We start from the raw sequence: 16,180 nt of genomic DNA, 5'->3' as shown, positions 1-16,180 counted from the left end.
CAACTTGCACTTCCTTCTATCACCCCTCCTTCCTTCTTTTACCCCTTTTTCTCAATGTTTCTGTCCTCCCTTCTATCCAGCCTTTTCTTTTTCCCCTCTTTCTCCTCCTACCTTATAGGATAAATTTCCATATCCAACTGAGTTACTTTTTGAGACAAAACTGATGAGATTAAACTTCAGACAATGCTCATCTCCCTGCCTTTCCCCCCCTATTATAATAGGTCTTTTGTGGTATTTTGTGATCTAATTTGTGCCATTTTATCTCCCCTTTCTTCTTCTCCCAGTACAATCATTTTCCCAACCCTTAATTTTTTTTTTTTGAAATCATCACACCAGAGTCCATTCATATTCACACCCTTCATCCATGTATGCCCCCTCTAATTGGTTAGCTGTTGTCCTTTATTCTTGAAGAAGATTTAAATGACATCACTATGTTAGAGCTGATGTGGCTGTTGAGACCAATATGAGCCCAGAGTGCTCTGCCACAGGTAGAATTCAAATAGTCCATATGAACATTTGAAGTATCTTCTATAATTTTGTGCATTTCACATTGATTCTGTTTTGCTCATAAAGTACAGCATCTTCACTGATGAAGGCACACCATGCTGGGCAGTTATGTCAGTGTCTTCCATTTGACCACTGTGCCCGTGTCATAAAATCAATTCTAAAGTTGCAAGTACAGATGTCCCCTCTAACTGCCCTAATAACAGTTATAGTTTTCAAGAGTTACAGATATCATTTTCCGATTTAGGGATGTAAACAGTTTAACTTTTAAATTATATATATGTGTGTATATATATATATGTATATATGTATATATATTCCTTATTTTTCCTCTTATGATTCTCTTGAGTCCTATGTTTGTACGTCAAATTTTCTGTTTAGGTCTGTTTTGTTTTGTTTTCATTATAAATGATTGAAAGTCTCTTACTTCATTGAAAATCCATTTTTTTTTCTCCTTGAAAGATATACTCAGTCTAGCTTGGTAGTTAATTCTTGGTGTAATTCCAGGTCTTTTGCCTTCTGGAATAGAGTCCTCCAGTCCTTCATTAAACACAGAAATAGTAGCTGTTTTCTGATGGAAGTAATCCTCCTTGAGGATGGTTAGTGGAACACAGACCTGTGAACTCTTTGAGGTATACCTGGGGATGGACTGTGTGTTTGTTGTCTGATTACCAGACTGGGTAAATATGGAGAGACTCTTCTCAAGAGGGCTAATCACTGGGTGATGTGTTATTTGGCTCTGGAAACTCATTAGTATAAGCCTGCTGAGTTTAAGGAGAAGAGATCTCTGGACATCATCTTGCAAGAAAAATAAATATAGAATAATACAGCAAATGAGACTCCCTAGGGGAAAAAATGCCAACGAAGAAGGGAATTCAGAGATCACTTGAGCTAATACTATTCCACACTCCCTCTCTCCCCTTTTCCATGACCCTATTGAGCCTATTTAGAAGCTAAGAGACTAAGAATTTGAAACTTGAAATCCTGTTAATCCTTGGTATGTCTTCTGTATTATGTATATAGGCATGGTAGGAAAAAGAAGGACAAGGAAAAAAGAAGACAGAATTCCTTAGGGAAAAGTTCACAGAGTAGCTCAAAACAAGAAAAACAAATTAGAAGTTCCTTTGGGGAAGGATCCTCAGAACTCTTTCTTTTTTTTTTTTAATATTTTATTTTATTTTATAATAACTTTATATTGACAGAATCCATGCCAGGGTAATTTTTTTTTTTTTACATTATCCCTTGCAATCGCTTCTGTTCCGATTTTTCCCCTCCCTCCCTCCACCCCCTCCCCTAGATGGCAAGCAGTCCTATATATGTTAAATATGTTGCAGTATATCCTAGATACAATATATGTGTGCAGAACTGAGCAGTTCTATTGTTGCACAGCTCAGAACTCTTTCAAAAGAAAAGCTTGCACTTCCCTCCCCCTTCCCTCCCCCTTCCCTCCCCTTTCCCTTCCCCTTCCCTCCCCCTTCCCTCCCCCTTCCCTCCCCCTTCCCTCCCCCTTCTCTCCCCCTTCTCTCCCCCTTCCCTCCCCCTTCCCTCCCCCTTCCCTCCCCCTTCTCTCCCCCTTCTCTCCCCCTTCCCTCTCCCTTCCCTCCCCCTTCCCTCCCCCTTCCTTCCCCCTTCCACAAGTACTGAAGGTACTCTGGGTGAGGTATAAGAGCCTTTAGCCCAGAGGGAACCTGCTGACAAATTCTATTTCCCCATCTCCCTAAGGGCTCTCGACTTTCCTGAGAAGTCAGAGGTGGTGACAATCTGTGTCCTAATTAAAGCAGAGGGATACCAAGCCGCAAAGAATCACCTACATATAATAGCAAATTGTTTATGTTGTTCCCCATGTGAAGTATATAGTTAGCACATGCACAGTGTGCTATGGTTCTATAAGGGTATTAGGGTGTATAAGGCTGAGAGAATCTGGAATAAATGAACTCTATACTTGACCATCCACATGAGTCCCGCCTCTTCACTCTTCTAAGACTAAGGACTCATCCTCCAGAAAGCTAATCCAGATATATCTCGTTCCTCCCTTCCTCCCTTCCTCAAAGGAGCTCTTAAAATCATCTCTCCTAATTCTTTCACTTAGTTTTACCTTTCTTAAATTTTTAAAAATTGACATTTTCACTTTTTACCTAACCTTCATTTTTACACGGGAAATGAATGATCTAAAAATAGAGGATGATATGGATCCCTACCAGTGAGCCATTCCTTGGGTTACTGTCCTGTTGGCATAGTGACCTACACTTTAATAGAGAAACAATTTTAATTTAATGAAGATTAAGAGAACAAATTTAGTTTATCAAAAATGGCCATATTAACCAAGTCTGACAGTTTCAATCTCACCGCAATTTCACCTGGACAAAAATTTATATTTTGTACTCTCTTGTGCAGAGCTGGTCATTGATCAAATATAGTTAAAGCTTTTCGCCTAACTCCCGCTTATTTCTCCCTCAGAGGTGCTGTTTGATCCAGTGGCCCTAGCCTCCTGCTGTTTCTCATTCAGGATCTTCGGCCTCCTGGCTGGGACATTTGCCAGGCCGTCCCCCAGACCACGAATGCTCTCTCTGCTCATCTCTGGTTCTCCCACCTTCCACAGCGGGAAGCCTTCCCGGAGCCCCCTTCATTCCCTTGGGGAGGATCTCCACTTTGTTCTGCCACTATCACTTGTACAAATGCTTTGCACACTTTCCCCATTAGACGTTTAGCTGCTGGAGGACCCCAGATCTATTCTATGTTATAGTTTTGTCAGTCTCGGAGCTTAGAGTTTGCAACGTAAACGTGCTTATTGTTGGCGGTGGCGATTCTTATTTCACAAAGTCCCTTTCAGCCCCACCTCCCCAACCCCTGGTCTGCCCCTTTCACAGGAGGATCGTTGAACTTGATCTTTTAGCTCGAGTTTCTCTCTCTCCTCTCCCACCCACCCCTTTGCACGTAACACACGCACAACTAGCCCCGCCTCCGCAGGGAGAACGATGTGATTGGCTGGCGTCTCATGCATCTGCTTATCCGAGTGGTTGGCAAAGTCCAAGTGTAGGTCAGCTGGGCTATCCCGAGGTCTAGGTAGATCGGGCCCAGGCTCCCCACCCCCCTCAGCGTCCCTGTGCTGGGGCAGTGGACTGAGCTTGTGGAGGATCCTCTGGGGCCTGCGATGAGCGCCCTGGATCTGGCTCGGGTGGGCGCTTGTGTCCTCAAGAGCGTAGCGACCGGGGAGGTAAGGAAAGGGGGCAGGAGAGACTAGCTGCACCTGCGATCACGATGGGAGGGCCTCCGCAGGAGGTGGGAGGGGCTCCCTGTTTCCCGCTGTTCTCCTGTTGCAAGTCTCCTGGAGGGTTGAGGGCCCCCTTGCATGCTTATGGGTGGGATATTCCTAGTACCTCGCGGAGGCGGAGTCCCAGTTGCCAGCCTCTTGTGTGTGTGAGAGAGAAGGAGGGGGTGGGATGGGGAGAGGAAGGAGGAGGAGAGGTGGGGGGAGAGGGACACAGGGAGACTAGGGGACGGTGTCTTGTCTGGAAAAGGGGAGTCTTCCTTGCCCTCTCTCTCCAGGGAGGTTCACTCCCCATTGCACATCTAGAGAGAGATGGGGGAGCAAATGTAACACCTCCGGGGCTGGGGTCTCAGAAAGCTTGGGCCGGGGTGGGGGTTCTCATTGCACATAGGGGGGTTCTCATTGCACATAGAGTGGTTCCCCGTAGCACGCCTCCAGACGTGGGGACACTTGCACGCCAAGGTAGGATGAGGTACTCTGCATTCCTCAGAGAGGAGGGTCGCCATAGTCCACTCGGAGGGGTCTCGGTTTCATACCTGCGACTAGAGAGAGGATACTTCTTACACGTGTCAGCGACTTCTTCATAATCCTCCAATAGGGATCTTAGCTGCGTTCTTGGGGGCGGGAGATAGGGTATTTTATGCACATCTCGGAGGGGTGTGGGGTGTCCCTGCCTGCAGGAGTGGGCCTTTTCCAAAGGGACAGCCTGTCGCCTTCCCCTTGCCGTACGGACAGCTAGCTCCCTTTGGGCTCAGGAGGCTTAGCCCGGAAGAGGGCGGACTCTCATTGGCTTTGAATGTCGGGCACAGGCCGTGGAGCTGCGGAGCCTGTGGCAGGAGCGCACCTGCGTGGTCCTGGGGCTGCGGCGCTTCGGCTGCGTGGTGTGTCGCTGGATCGCCCAGGATCTCAGCAGCATCAAGGACCTCCTGGATCAACACGACGTGCGCCTGGTGGGAATCGCCCCCGAGACCCTGGGCCTGCAGGAGTTTCAGGAGGGAAATTACTTTAAAGGAGGTGAGAGTGGCCGGGGAGTCCCACTTGGTCAGAGTCTTGGATTACAAAAGGGGGGCTTCGTCCCAATCTTGGCCCAATCATCTATTAGTTGGATAAATCATTTCCCTACTTTGGATCCCATTTCCACTCTTGCTGAACTCCAGTCCCAGACCTGGGCAGTGTCTATTCAGAGAGCCAGCTATCTAATGTCTAGAGCACTGACCTAGCCTCTCACATCTGGGAAAGAAACAGATTGCCTCCCTAAAATCTAGATCTGCAATAAATAATGCTATCACCATAATAATGATAATAACCATAGCATTTATAGGAGGCATTAAAGTTTAGAAATATTACCTTACTTGATCCTGGGAAGTAGGTGCCCTTTTTATTCCCATTTTTCTGAGAAGGAAACTGAAGCTAAGAGGAGTTTAAATGTCTTGGCCAGGGTCAAACTGCTAGTGAGTGCCTGAAGCTACATTTGAACTTCCTCTGGTTAGAAGCTGTTTGGTCCAAACTTCTAAGGAAGAGATTGAAACCTAGGGAAATTAGGTGGCTTATCCAAATCACATGTGGCAGAACCAGAATTTGAAAGAACTTGGTTAGGGACCCAGGAGATTTTGCTATTCTTCTGACTGGTTGTTGCTTCTATTACTGTTATTACTATTATTACTACTACTATATTTATATAGTACCTACTATGTGCCAGGCTTTGTCCTAAGTATTTTACAAATATCATTTCATTTGGTCTCTGGAAGGCAGATGCTGTTGTTATCCCCATTTTACAGATGAAGACACTGAATCTGAGAAAAGTCAGCAGCAGTAATAATAGTAATAGTAGTAATAGTCATAGTAGAAATAATAGTAAAATGGAGATATAATGATACGAGGGCATCTATGTCCCAGGGTAATTCAGAAGACCAAAATGAGATCATAATTGTAAAAGGCTTAACATAGTGCTTGGTATATAGTGGCTGCTATATAAATGTTATCTAATATTATTAAAATGAGAATAATAATGGAGATAATAACCTCCCTCCAAGCATAGTTGAGAAGACTAAGTGAGAAAATGTATATAAAATGCTTTAAAGATCTTAAAGTGCCATATAAACATGAGCTATTATTAATAATAGAAACTGAAATTCTGTGATTCTGGTTGGACTAAATGTTTTTTAAGTTTTTGTCAATCACATATTGACCCTAGGAACCTGGAACACTGGGAAGTATTCAAGATACAAGTCAGAGCCCAGAGTCACACAACTCGTCAATGTTTGAGGCTAGATTTAAATTCAGATCTGACTCTGTATTCAGTGCTCTGTCTATCTCAACTCCCAGAAGTAGAAAGGATTGAGATTTGAACTTGCATCCCCTATTTCCAGGACTGGTATTCTTTCCACTGGAACCAAAATAAGGAGACTTGGGAGTTGATAGATGACTTACCTGTTTGACCAAAATGTTTAAACAATCTTTTAATCTTTACATTTAAAAAACTAATTGTGGCAATGATGCCTGCAGAATCTCTGAGGTTTCAAAGAAGTCCAGTCATTTCAGAAGTTTATTGATGTCTTTGTTGATAAATAGTCTGACCTCTCAGGCCCCATGCTTCTCCTCTGTGCGTATCTCTCCCTTTGCCTGCATAGAATGTGGCTGGGGGCCTGGGTGAAGGGAGGGGATGGAAAAATGTGAAACATTCCTCCTCAACCCTATGGACTTTTTAAAAGTGTTATTTAAAAAAAAAAAAAAAAACAACAACAACTTTCACACTATAATTTTTGGAAGCCAGCCATCTCTTCTTCCTACCATTTTCAGCATTGAACAACAAGTGCAGCCACTATGTTTGAAAAGTTGTACTGATATTTCTGTAAGTGTTTTAAGATTTGCAAGATGCTTTATATATGAATTAAAGCAACTTTAATGTTCTACTTCACACTCTTCAGATTGGCCAGGACAATTACAGAAAAAAAAATGACAAATGCTGGAGAAGCTATGAGCAAACAGGTATACTCATACATTGTTGGTGGAGCTATATGAATTGGTCTGGTTGTCCTAAAAAGCAATTTGGAACTGTGTCCCCAGAACACTAAATGGGGTATATCTTTTGAACCAGCAATATCACTTTTAAGCCTATATCCTCAATAAATCAAAGCAAGAGGAAAAGCAAGAGGAGTAAAAAAAAAATCTATAGGATAACAAACTTTCATGGTAGCAAAAAAGTAGAAACAAAAAAGATGTTTTCTTAGTGGGAAATGGGTAAATAATTTGTGATATATGAATAAAATGAGATGTTTTATTTGAAATAATATTTTATTTTCCCCAATCATATGTAAAAATAGTTTAACATTCATTTGAAAAATTTTGAATTCTAAATTCTCTCTCACTCCCTTTTTCTTCCCTGAGACAATAAGCAATTTGATAGGTTATACTTGGGCAATCATGTAAAACATTTCCATGTCAGTTGTGAAAGAAAATACAGGCCAGGAAAAATATGAATAAAAAAGAAAATTTTAAAAAGAAATATGTTTTGATCCACATTCAGACCACATCAGTTTTTTTCTGTGGAGGTGGATGAAATTTTCATCCTGATCCTTTAGAATTATCTTGTATCATGAGAATGCTGAGAGTAGCTAAGTCATTTCTAGTTGATACATGTTGCTATTACTGTGTATAGTGTTGTCCTGACTCTGCTCTTTTAACTTTGTATCATTTCAAATAAGTCTTCCCAGGTTAATAGGAGAAATGTTGAAATGGATAATTTTGGAGGAAGTTGAGAAACTTTTATGAAGAATTACAGCAGAACTAGGAGAAAAATGTACATACTGATAACAACATAGAGAAATCATCTATGAGAGACTTGAGAAAACTAATCAACACAATGATAAACCAGGAGTGTATGAATGAAGATAAAAATAATAATAAAAATAAAATAGAAATTAAAAAAAAAAAACACTACTTATCTCCTAACAGGCAATAAATGCAAGATATATGTTTTTAGACATGGCTAGTGTGGGGAATTTTTTTATTGGACTATGGAGATATATATTGGGACTTTTAAAAAATTGCTTAATTGGTTGGGAGATATAATGGGAGGGACCAATATTTTTTTTAAAATGCTACTTGAAGATTTTTTAAAATATTAAAAATTAAATTAAAAATAAGTTACATATATAATTATTGATTTGTTATCTGTTGATCCTCAATCTTGAAAAATATATAACATTATTATGCCCATTTTATAGATGAGAAAACTGCAACTGACCTTTTTTTTTTTTTTTTTTTTAACTTGCCCAGGATCAGACATCTAATATCTAAGGCAGCCTTCAAATAGAAGTCTATCTGACTCCAAATCTAGCCTTTACCTGCTATGGCACTTAGTCACCTTTTGTTCTCCAAATGTCAGCTCTCTGGAGACTGGTGTGTTTCATTATCTCTTTTCCAGGATTGTCAGTGACTCAGTCTTTGATTTCTTTTTGGTACTGGTCTTCATCTACCTGATTGTGATTGTCATTCACTGTCTTGTCTGTTATTTTCTTGCTTTCTTGTTTCTGTTCATGCACATTTCCCCAAGTTTATCTAATCTCTTCTTTCCACCTGTTTTTCAGAGCTTTATCTTGATGAAAGTAAGCAGAGTTACAAGGAACTGGGATTTAAGAGGTGGGTGTGATGTGGGAGCCTGTGAGGGGGACTAGTAGGTAGTCTCTGAAGTAAATTGGGAGTGGGGACAAGGCACTGATATTATACCTCCCTATTCAATATTCCCTCTTCCATGTGTTCCCAGTCTTCTCTTGGTTGATCAGATGTCAGCCAAAAATACCCTCAGGCCATACAAATTTTAGCCAGCCTCTAACTACCTGGTGCCTCCAGACTCCTTCTCTACTCCATCTAGGCTTCTTTCTAGGCTAATCCTAAAATGCGGGTTTGACCCCATCATGGCTTTTCAAGATCATGAAATGTTTCCCTGTTGTCTCAAGGATAAAGCAAAAACTACTGAGTGTCTGGTGTTGAAAGCCTTCTACAGTCTGACTCCCCGCTCCCTCTTAAGGATTATATCTGTAAAGGGCTTTATGTACCTTCAAGGACAACATCAATACTAGCTATTAATTATGATTTCAAGGGTAGCTGATATAGTTTAGAGCCCTGGACCTGGAGTTAGGTACACTTGAATTCAAATCTGGCTTCTGATACAATGTAACCCTGGGTAAGCCATTGATTATCTCGATTGCTAAAGTTGCCTCAGATGTAAAAGTGGGCATGATAGCCCTTTCTTGAAGGCTTCTTGTGAGGATTAAATGACATAATATTATTAAAGAGCTTAACATAGTATTTCTTCCCTCCTTCTTCTCTCTCCCCTCCTTCCTTCATTCTCTCTCTCCACTTTTCCTTCTATCTTCCTCTCCTTCTACTTTCCCCTTCTGTTTTTTTCTTTCTCTTCTCCTTCCCTTTTTCTTTCTTCACTCTCTCCTCTTTCCCTTTTCTCCTTTTTCCTTTTCCTTTCTCCATGTCCCTTTCCCTTCTCCCTTTCATTCTTTTTCTCTTACTCTCTTCTTTTTTTTCTTCTCTTATTCCTCTCCCTTTTCCTTCTCCCATCTTCTCCTCCATTTCCTTTCTCTTCTCCTTCTCCCTTCTCTTCTCTCTCCCTTTCTTCCCTCCTATCTCCATTGTCCATCTTCTTCTTTCTCTTTTTTCTCCCCTTTCCACCTCTTTTCTCTCATCTTCTTTCTCCCTCCCTTTTTTCTTTTCCTACTTTCCTTCTCCCTCTCCTCCTTCTTTCCCTCTCCTCTTTTACTTATTTTCTTCTACCTCTCCTTCTTTTTCCTTTTCTTTCCCTTATTTCTTCTTTTTCTTGTCTCCCTTTTCCTTTCCCCCTCCTTCCCGTCTTTCTCTCCTTTTCAATCTCTCCCTCTTTCCCTCTCTCCTTCTCTCCTGTCTTCTCCACTCCTCTCTTGTCCTGTCCTCTCTTCACTTTCCCTTATCTTTTTCCTCATCTTTCTTCCTTCTCTCTCTCTCTTCTACTTTCCTTTTCTTGCTTTTATTCTATCCTTCTTCCTTTCCCCCTCTCCTTTTCTCCTTCTTTTTCTTCCTCTCTTTTCACAGATACAATAGCTTGAGCATCATCCCAGCAGCTGTTGGGAAGCCAGTCCGGGATGTAGCCGCCAAGGTCAGTGAAGGAGGTTGTAAACAGCTTTGCTCCTTGTTTCTCTGGGATTGACAGTAATCCAGTGACCTGATTTTTGCTTCCTTCCCACAGGCAAAGGCCATTGGCATCCACGGGAACTTGTCCGGTGACCTCCTGCAAAGTGGAGGGATGTTAATTGTTAGCAAAGGTCAGTGATTTCGGAAGAGGGATAGTGGGATGGTCTTCCAATCAGGAAGACTGGGTAGTATTAGACTCAGGCCTGTTCTCTGCCCTGAAGCAAGTTAGGACCCAGAATGTATCCCCAAAGAATCATCTCATCTTCTCTAGCATCCTGGCCCTAGTGAATGAAATTAGTTAGGATGGTCTGCCCATGATATTTGCCAGCTGTGTGATCTTGGACAAGTCATTTAACTTGTGTTATCTATAAAATGTGAAAAATAAATGATCTCAGAGATTAAATCAGATGATGTATGTAAAATGTTTTGCAAACTGTCAACTGCTACAAGAATTGTGACCATTTCTATAGCAATCTTAGATTACTAAAGCATTTTGTTTACACTATTTCCTTTGACCCTTGAAACTCTATTGAGTAGGTAAGGACCATCTTTATCCTTATTTTATAGATGAGCAAAAAAAAAAAAAAAGATCAGTGATTTGTCCATTGTCACACAGCTAGTAAGTATACAAGGAAGGTTTTGAACTTGGGTTTTCCAGACTCCACCCTGATAAGAATAATGATAACACTAATAATAATATTTTGTTCCAATATTTTTACAATTATAAAAAGCAGTTATTTTATACACTTGTACAAAAGTCTGTTGAACATTAACGCTAAATGAATAATGGCAAGAGTGCAGCTTATTTTTGGACCCCTGTCTGAGTTGGAGTCAGCTCAGGATTTTAATCCCTCCCTCATACTTAGAAGATTTAAATTCTCTGAATAGCAAAGCATTGAACACAGTTCCTGACAAATAGTAGGTGCTATATAAATGCTTATTCCCTCTCCTGGGCACCCAAGCAGGGCTCTTTGTGATTGTGGGTTGTACTAGGAGACTGCTGAGGACCTTTCTATCTCTGAAATTCCTTGGGAGGGAGCTCTCTGAGCTAGACACTCCTAAGAAGCAGGGACGTTATTGGTATCCTATGGATCGAGGCTGCCACTTGATGGAGAATGGGATCCAGTAGTCGGCTCCCATCCCGTCTCCTGATCCTGCCAGAGTCCTGAGGGCTGCCGATCTGCTTTCCCACAGGTGGTAACAAGGTGCTGCTGCATTTCATCCAGAGCTCACCTGGGGATTATGTTCCCCTGGAAACTATCCTCCAGACGTTGGGCATCTCTGCAGACGCTCACTCCAGTGAAAAGCCTCAGGTTAGAGCTCTGTTTGAGCTGGGCAAGGGTAGAGCTCATTTGGGCATCCTCTCCTACTCTAGCATGTTGGGGTTATGGGGGACAGGCACCTTCAGCATTAATTTAGCATCTCCTATGTGCCAAGTATTATGCTAAGTGCTTTGTGGTTGTGCAGAAAACTTTATAGGAGAATGAGAAGCAGTGAGTTTACTCTTGTAATTTGTTGGGAAAGAGAGGGAGATTAGGTCCTTGGCCCTGGCTTTTGAGACTTATTTCTCCAACCTCAGAATTCTTTTTACAGAGCACATTTTAACATTTGTTAATCACTTGACACACAATCAAAACGGATTAATTAAATTCCTACTGTCATTCCAGCCATCATCAATTTTTAGTCCCCACATGTGATATCATTGCTATTGGGAGTTCCTTCTAGTGACCTCCAGAAATTTAAATTCTTCCCTTAGGGTCTTAGAGATGGGACCGTTCACTTGGGATTCACCAGCCCCCTCATCCAGGGGTCAAGTGGTAGATTTCAGATAGTCCATGAACTTGCATGGGGAAAAAAAAAATTGCATCTTTATTTCTAAATAATTGGCTTGCTTTATGATACTCTAGAGGGATGCTAGGTGGCACCATAGTACATAGAATACTCTTCCAGGAGACAGGAAGACTCATCTTTCCGACTTTGGGCCTCAAATACTTATTAAGTGTGTGACCCTCGGCAAGTCACTTAGTTTCCTCATCTGTAAAATGAATTGTAGAAGGAAAAGGCAAACTTGCCCAGTATCTTTGTCAAGAAATCCCAAATGGAGTCATAAAGAATTTGATATCAATTTCATATTTATTTTATATAAATTTGTTAATTTATTATGTGTTTATATATATATTTTCATTCATTCATTTATATTAGTATATTTATATATATTAATATATATAATACATTTATTTATATATAATAGAATATATATATATAAAATCATATAAAAACCTGGTTTTTCAAAGGAGTCTTTAAACATTACCAGTCTGCCAAAATGGGCCAGGATATATAAAAGATTAACAACTCCTGTCTTAGAGAGTTTTACCCAAGGTCCCACAATCTATATGAGTCAGCAGTGAGACTTGAATCCAGCTCTTCCTTGTTCCAAAGCCAGTATTTTATCTCTTATAACATTCTAACTCTTGATGATGTTATTGGATAGAGCACTGGGCCTGCAGTCAGGAAGACCTGAATTCAAATCCAGCCTCAGACATTCTTTACCTGTGTGATTTATTTAACCTCTATTTCAGTTTCTCCAAGTGCAAAATGGTGGTGATAGTAGCATCTTCCTTCCAGGGTGGTCATGAGGATCTCATGAGATAATAGTTGTAAAGTACTTAGCACAATTCTTGGCACATAGTAAGTGCTTAATAAATGTTTGTTTCTCCCCTTCCTCCCTCCCCATTTCCTCCTACCTGCTAGTGCTTCCCCCTTCCAAACAATGACATTTTATTTACTTGGCATATGTTTATATGTATACATGTGGCTTCCCTCATTAGAATATAAACTCCTTGAGGGCAAGATCTTAGTATCCCTCCAAATATCCACTACAATGTGCCTTGATGATAGGTTATACCTGTCCTGTCCTTTATGCATTTCAGAGTAGAACACAGCTTCCATGATATAACCCTATCCTTCCAGCACCCGATTGTCCATATCCTTTTCTCTTTCAGTGCAATGAGGACGTGTGCACAAGATGAGGGTACCGATTCCCCTACCAGATCCCTGTAGACTGCCTCCTCCTCCTGGGTCAGACTGAAGAACTCCTTCATAGGAGGCAGGGATGCAGTCAAGATTTGCCTATGAGCCATACACGGCCCACGGATGCTATTAATTAAAACTAGGTTATCAAATGAAGTCTCTAATGGAGTTGAGTCTTTGTTCCTAGAAACCAGTGTCTCCCAGGTCTGCAGCCCAGCTGAGATAAGCAATTACCTTTTTTCCCTTTTGGCAAATGACATGGGAGGCACTAATTATTGCCCAGAAGGGGAGCTTTGGAAATGGGTGGTCCAGGCTTCCCTTTAGTGGGGGACTTTTAGGAGAAGCTTATCTGGAATGTGGGGGGCATTGGATCAAGGAAAGTCTTCTTCCTTCAAAATTCTGTGATTCTGTAACTCGAGCCATCTCATAATGGAAGGGGATAAAGAGAGTTCCTGCTCATTGGAGGTCACATGTTTAAAGGAGGCATCAGACTAAAGTGAACAGAATGCTGGGCTTAGAGTTAGAATCTTATCTTTAAGGTTTCTTATAAGAGTGCCTATTTCACAGGATTGTGAAGATGGATGAGAAAAATATATGCATTATAATAATAACAGCTATCACTATATAGTGCTATGGCATTTGCTTTACAAATATCTGATTTTTATCCTCACAAGAACATGGAGAAATAGAATGTTTTGCAAATCCTAAAGTGCTCTATTCTATTGTTGTTCAGTCATTTCATGCCTGACTCTTCACACATTTGGAGGGTTTTTTTTGTTTTGTTTTGTTTTTTTGAGTAATGATGAAGTGATTTGCTATTTCCTTCTTCAGCTCATTTTATAGGTGAGTAAACTAAGGCAATTTAGGTTAAGTGACTTGCCTATGGTCACTCAGCTGGTACCTGTCTGAGGTCACATTTGAACTCAGATCTATTGACAGAATTTTATTGTATTGGTGTATAAATTGTGAATAGTTGGAGCAGGCAAACAAGGCCTAGAAGCAGGTTTTTAGAAATCAAGTAGCAGTTTAATTAGTTATTTTCAAAGTGAGCAATGCATTTTGCAACCTGGAAACTCTCCTGGGAAGGAGACTTTGTTTCAGAGATTTTATATAAACATATATACACATAAGTGAGAAAGAAGGGAGAAGGTGGATTACAATACAATCATTTCCACAGTCTGATTGGTTCCCCACAAGTCCACAAGCACAGGATAGTATGGATGTTCTCCCAGTCCAGTTTTAAATGATTGTTTCAAATTTCAGGGGTTGATACTTGATGAGGGACAGGAGTTCTGTGACAGGAACAGGTTCTGCAATCTTTGATTCATTTCATTTCACATACACAGGAGAGAACTGCCAAGAATTGACTGATCATTTCTTTTTTTTTTTTTTAATTTTAATATCTTTTTATTGATAGAACGCATGCCAGGGTAATTTTTTACAGCATTATCCCTTGCATTCATTTCTGTTCCGATTTTTCCCCTCCACCCCTTCCCCCAGATGGCAAGCAGTCCTTTACATGTTGAATAGGTTACAGTATATCCTGGGTACAATATATGTGTGCAGAACCGAACAGTTTTTTTTGTTGCACAGGGAGAATTGGATTCAGAAGGTATAAATAACCCGGGAAGAAAAACAAAAATGCAAGCAGTTTATATTCATTTCCCAGTGTTCTTTCTCTGGGTGTAGCTGCTTCTGTCCATCTTTGATCAATTAAGGCTCTCTTTATCGAAGAGATCCACTTCCATCAGAATACATCCTCAAACAGTATCATTGTTGAGGTATATAATGATCTCCTGGTTCTGCTCATTTCACTCAGCATCAGTTCATGTAAGTCTCGCCAGTCCTCTCTGTATTCATCCTGCTGGTCATTCCTTACAGAATAATAATATTCCATAACATTCATATACCACAATTTACTCAACCATTCTCCATTGATGGACATCCTTTCATTTTCCAGCTTCTAGCCACTACAAACAGGGCTGCCACAAACATTTTGGCACATACAGGTCCCTTTCCTTTCTTTAGTATCGCTTTGGGGTATAAGCCCAGTAGAAACACTGCTGGATCAAAGGGTATGCACAGTTTGATAACTTTTTGAGCATAGTTCCAAATTGCTCTCCAGAATGGCTGGATGTGTTCACAATTCCACCAACAATGTATCAGTGTCCCTGTTTTCCCACATCCCTTCCAACATTCCCCATTATCTTTCCCTGTCATTCTAGCCAATCTGACAGGTGTGTAGTGGTATCTCAGAGTTGTCTTAATTTGCATTTCTCTGATTAATAATGATTTGGAGCATATTTTCATATGTCTATAAATAGTTTCAATTTCTTCGTCTGAGAATTGCCTGTTCATATCCTTTGACCATTTATCAATTGGAGAATGGTTTGATAGATTAGAGTCAATTCTCTATATATTTTGGAAATGAGGCCTTTATCAGAACCTTTGATTGTAAAAATGTTTTCCCAGTTTATTGTTTCCCTTCTAATCTTGTTTGTATTTGTTTTGTTTGTACAAAAACTTGACTGATCATTTCAAGCTGCATTGTGAGACTGATTCCCAAGGTAGATTCTCAGAGAAAATGTTAGCTCTGGGGAAAAAAAAAAAACTACATTGTTAGTATATTCAATTACAGATTTCACATTATTATGAAAATCATAGTTTACTTTCACAATCCCTCCTTTTAAAAAAATAATAGCTTTTTATTTTTTCAAATACATGCAAAGATAGTTTTCAACATTTGCCTTTGCAAGACCTTGTATCCCAAATTTTTTTTTCTCTCCCTCCTCCCTCACCCCCTTCCCAGATAGCAAATAATCCAATAAATATTAAACATGAGCAATTCTTCTAAACATTTCCATATTTGTCATGCTGTGTAAGAAAAATCAGATCAAAGGCGGGGGGGGGGGCAGGAAAGAAAAAAAACAAGCAAAAATAACAATGACAAAAATGATAAAAATAAAATGTTGTGATCCACATTCAATCCCCATAGTCCTCTTTCTGGATGCAGATGACTCTCTCCACAAATCAATTGGAATTGTCTTGAATCAACTTATTGTTGAAAAGCTTCAAGTCCATCACAGTTGATCATCACATAATCCTGCTATTACTGTGTACAATGTTCTTTTGGTTCTACTTGTTTCACTTAGCATCAGTTCATATAACCCTTTCCAGGCAAAGGGACCCATGTGTGCA

General features: G+C 40.5%; 2 protein-coding genes across 7 annotated transcripts in view; one reads left to right on the top strand and one right to left on the bottom strand.

The window, feature by feature from the left end:
- Window positions 1-3,510: 3,510 nt before the first annotated feature.
- The window catches only part of PRXL2B (peroxiredoxin like 2B), a 235,211-nt gene continuing 222,541 nt past the window's right edge, over window positions 3,511-16,180 (top strand). The window contains exons 1-7 of one of the 5 annotated variants that reach the window (XM_051988760.1): window positions 3,536-3,718; window positions 4,582-4,786; window positions 8,362-8,413; window positions 9,854-9,917; window positions 10,008-10,083; window positions 11,147-11,265; window positions 12,955-13,138. In XM_051988760.1, the coding sequence (XP_051844720.1) occupies window positions 3,656-3,718; window positions 4,582-4,786; window positions 8,362-8,413; window positions 9,854-9,917; window positions 10,008-10,083; window positions 11,147-11,265; window positions 12,955-12,981 (606 nt within the window). In that variant the 5' untranslated portion in view covers window positions 3,536-3,655 and the 3' untranslated portion in view covers window positions 12,982-13,138. Of the gene's footprint in view, window positions 3,719-4,581; window positions 4,787-8,361; window positions 8,414-9,853; window positions 9,918-10,007; window positions 10,084-11,146; window positions 11,266-12,954; window positions 13,139-16,180 lie in introns of those variants that run through there. The other 4 variants (XM_051988761.1, XM_051988762.1, XM_051988763.1 and 1 more) reach the window with 4 other exon arrangements.
- The window catches only part of LOC127555970 (tumor necrosis factor receptor superfamily member 14-like), a 659,215-nt gene continuing 657,021 nt past the window's right edge, over window positions 13,987-16,180 (bottom strand). For both annotated transcript variants that reach the window (XM_051988753.1, XM_051988752.1), the window contains one exon: window positions 13,987-15,575. In XM_051988753.1, the coding sequence (XP_051844713.1) occupies window positions 15,515-15,575 (61 nt within the window). In that variant the 3' untranslated portion in view covers window positions 13,987-15,514. The remainder of the gene's footprint in view (window positions 15,576-16,180) is intronic.

This window comes from Antechinus flavipes, chromosome 3 (assembly GCF_016432865.1).
Source record: "Antechinus flavipes isolate AdamAnt ecotype Samford, QLD, Australia chromosome 3, AdamAnt_v2, whole genome shotgun sequence".
Lineage (NCBI taxonomy): Eukaryota > Metazoa > Chordata > Mammalia > Dasyuromorphia > Dasyuridae > Antechinus > Antechinus flavipes.
Note: the sequence above shows the minus strand (reverse complement) of the source record. Positions and strands in the feature narration are given on the sequence as shown.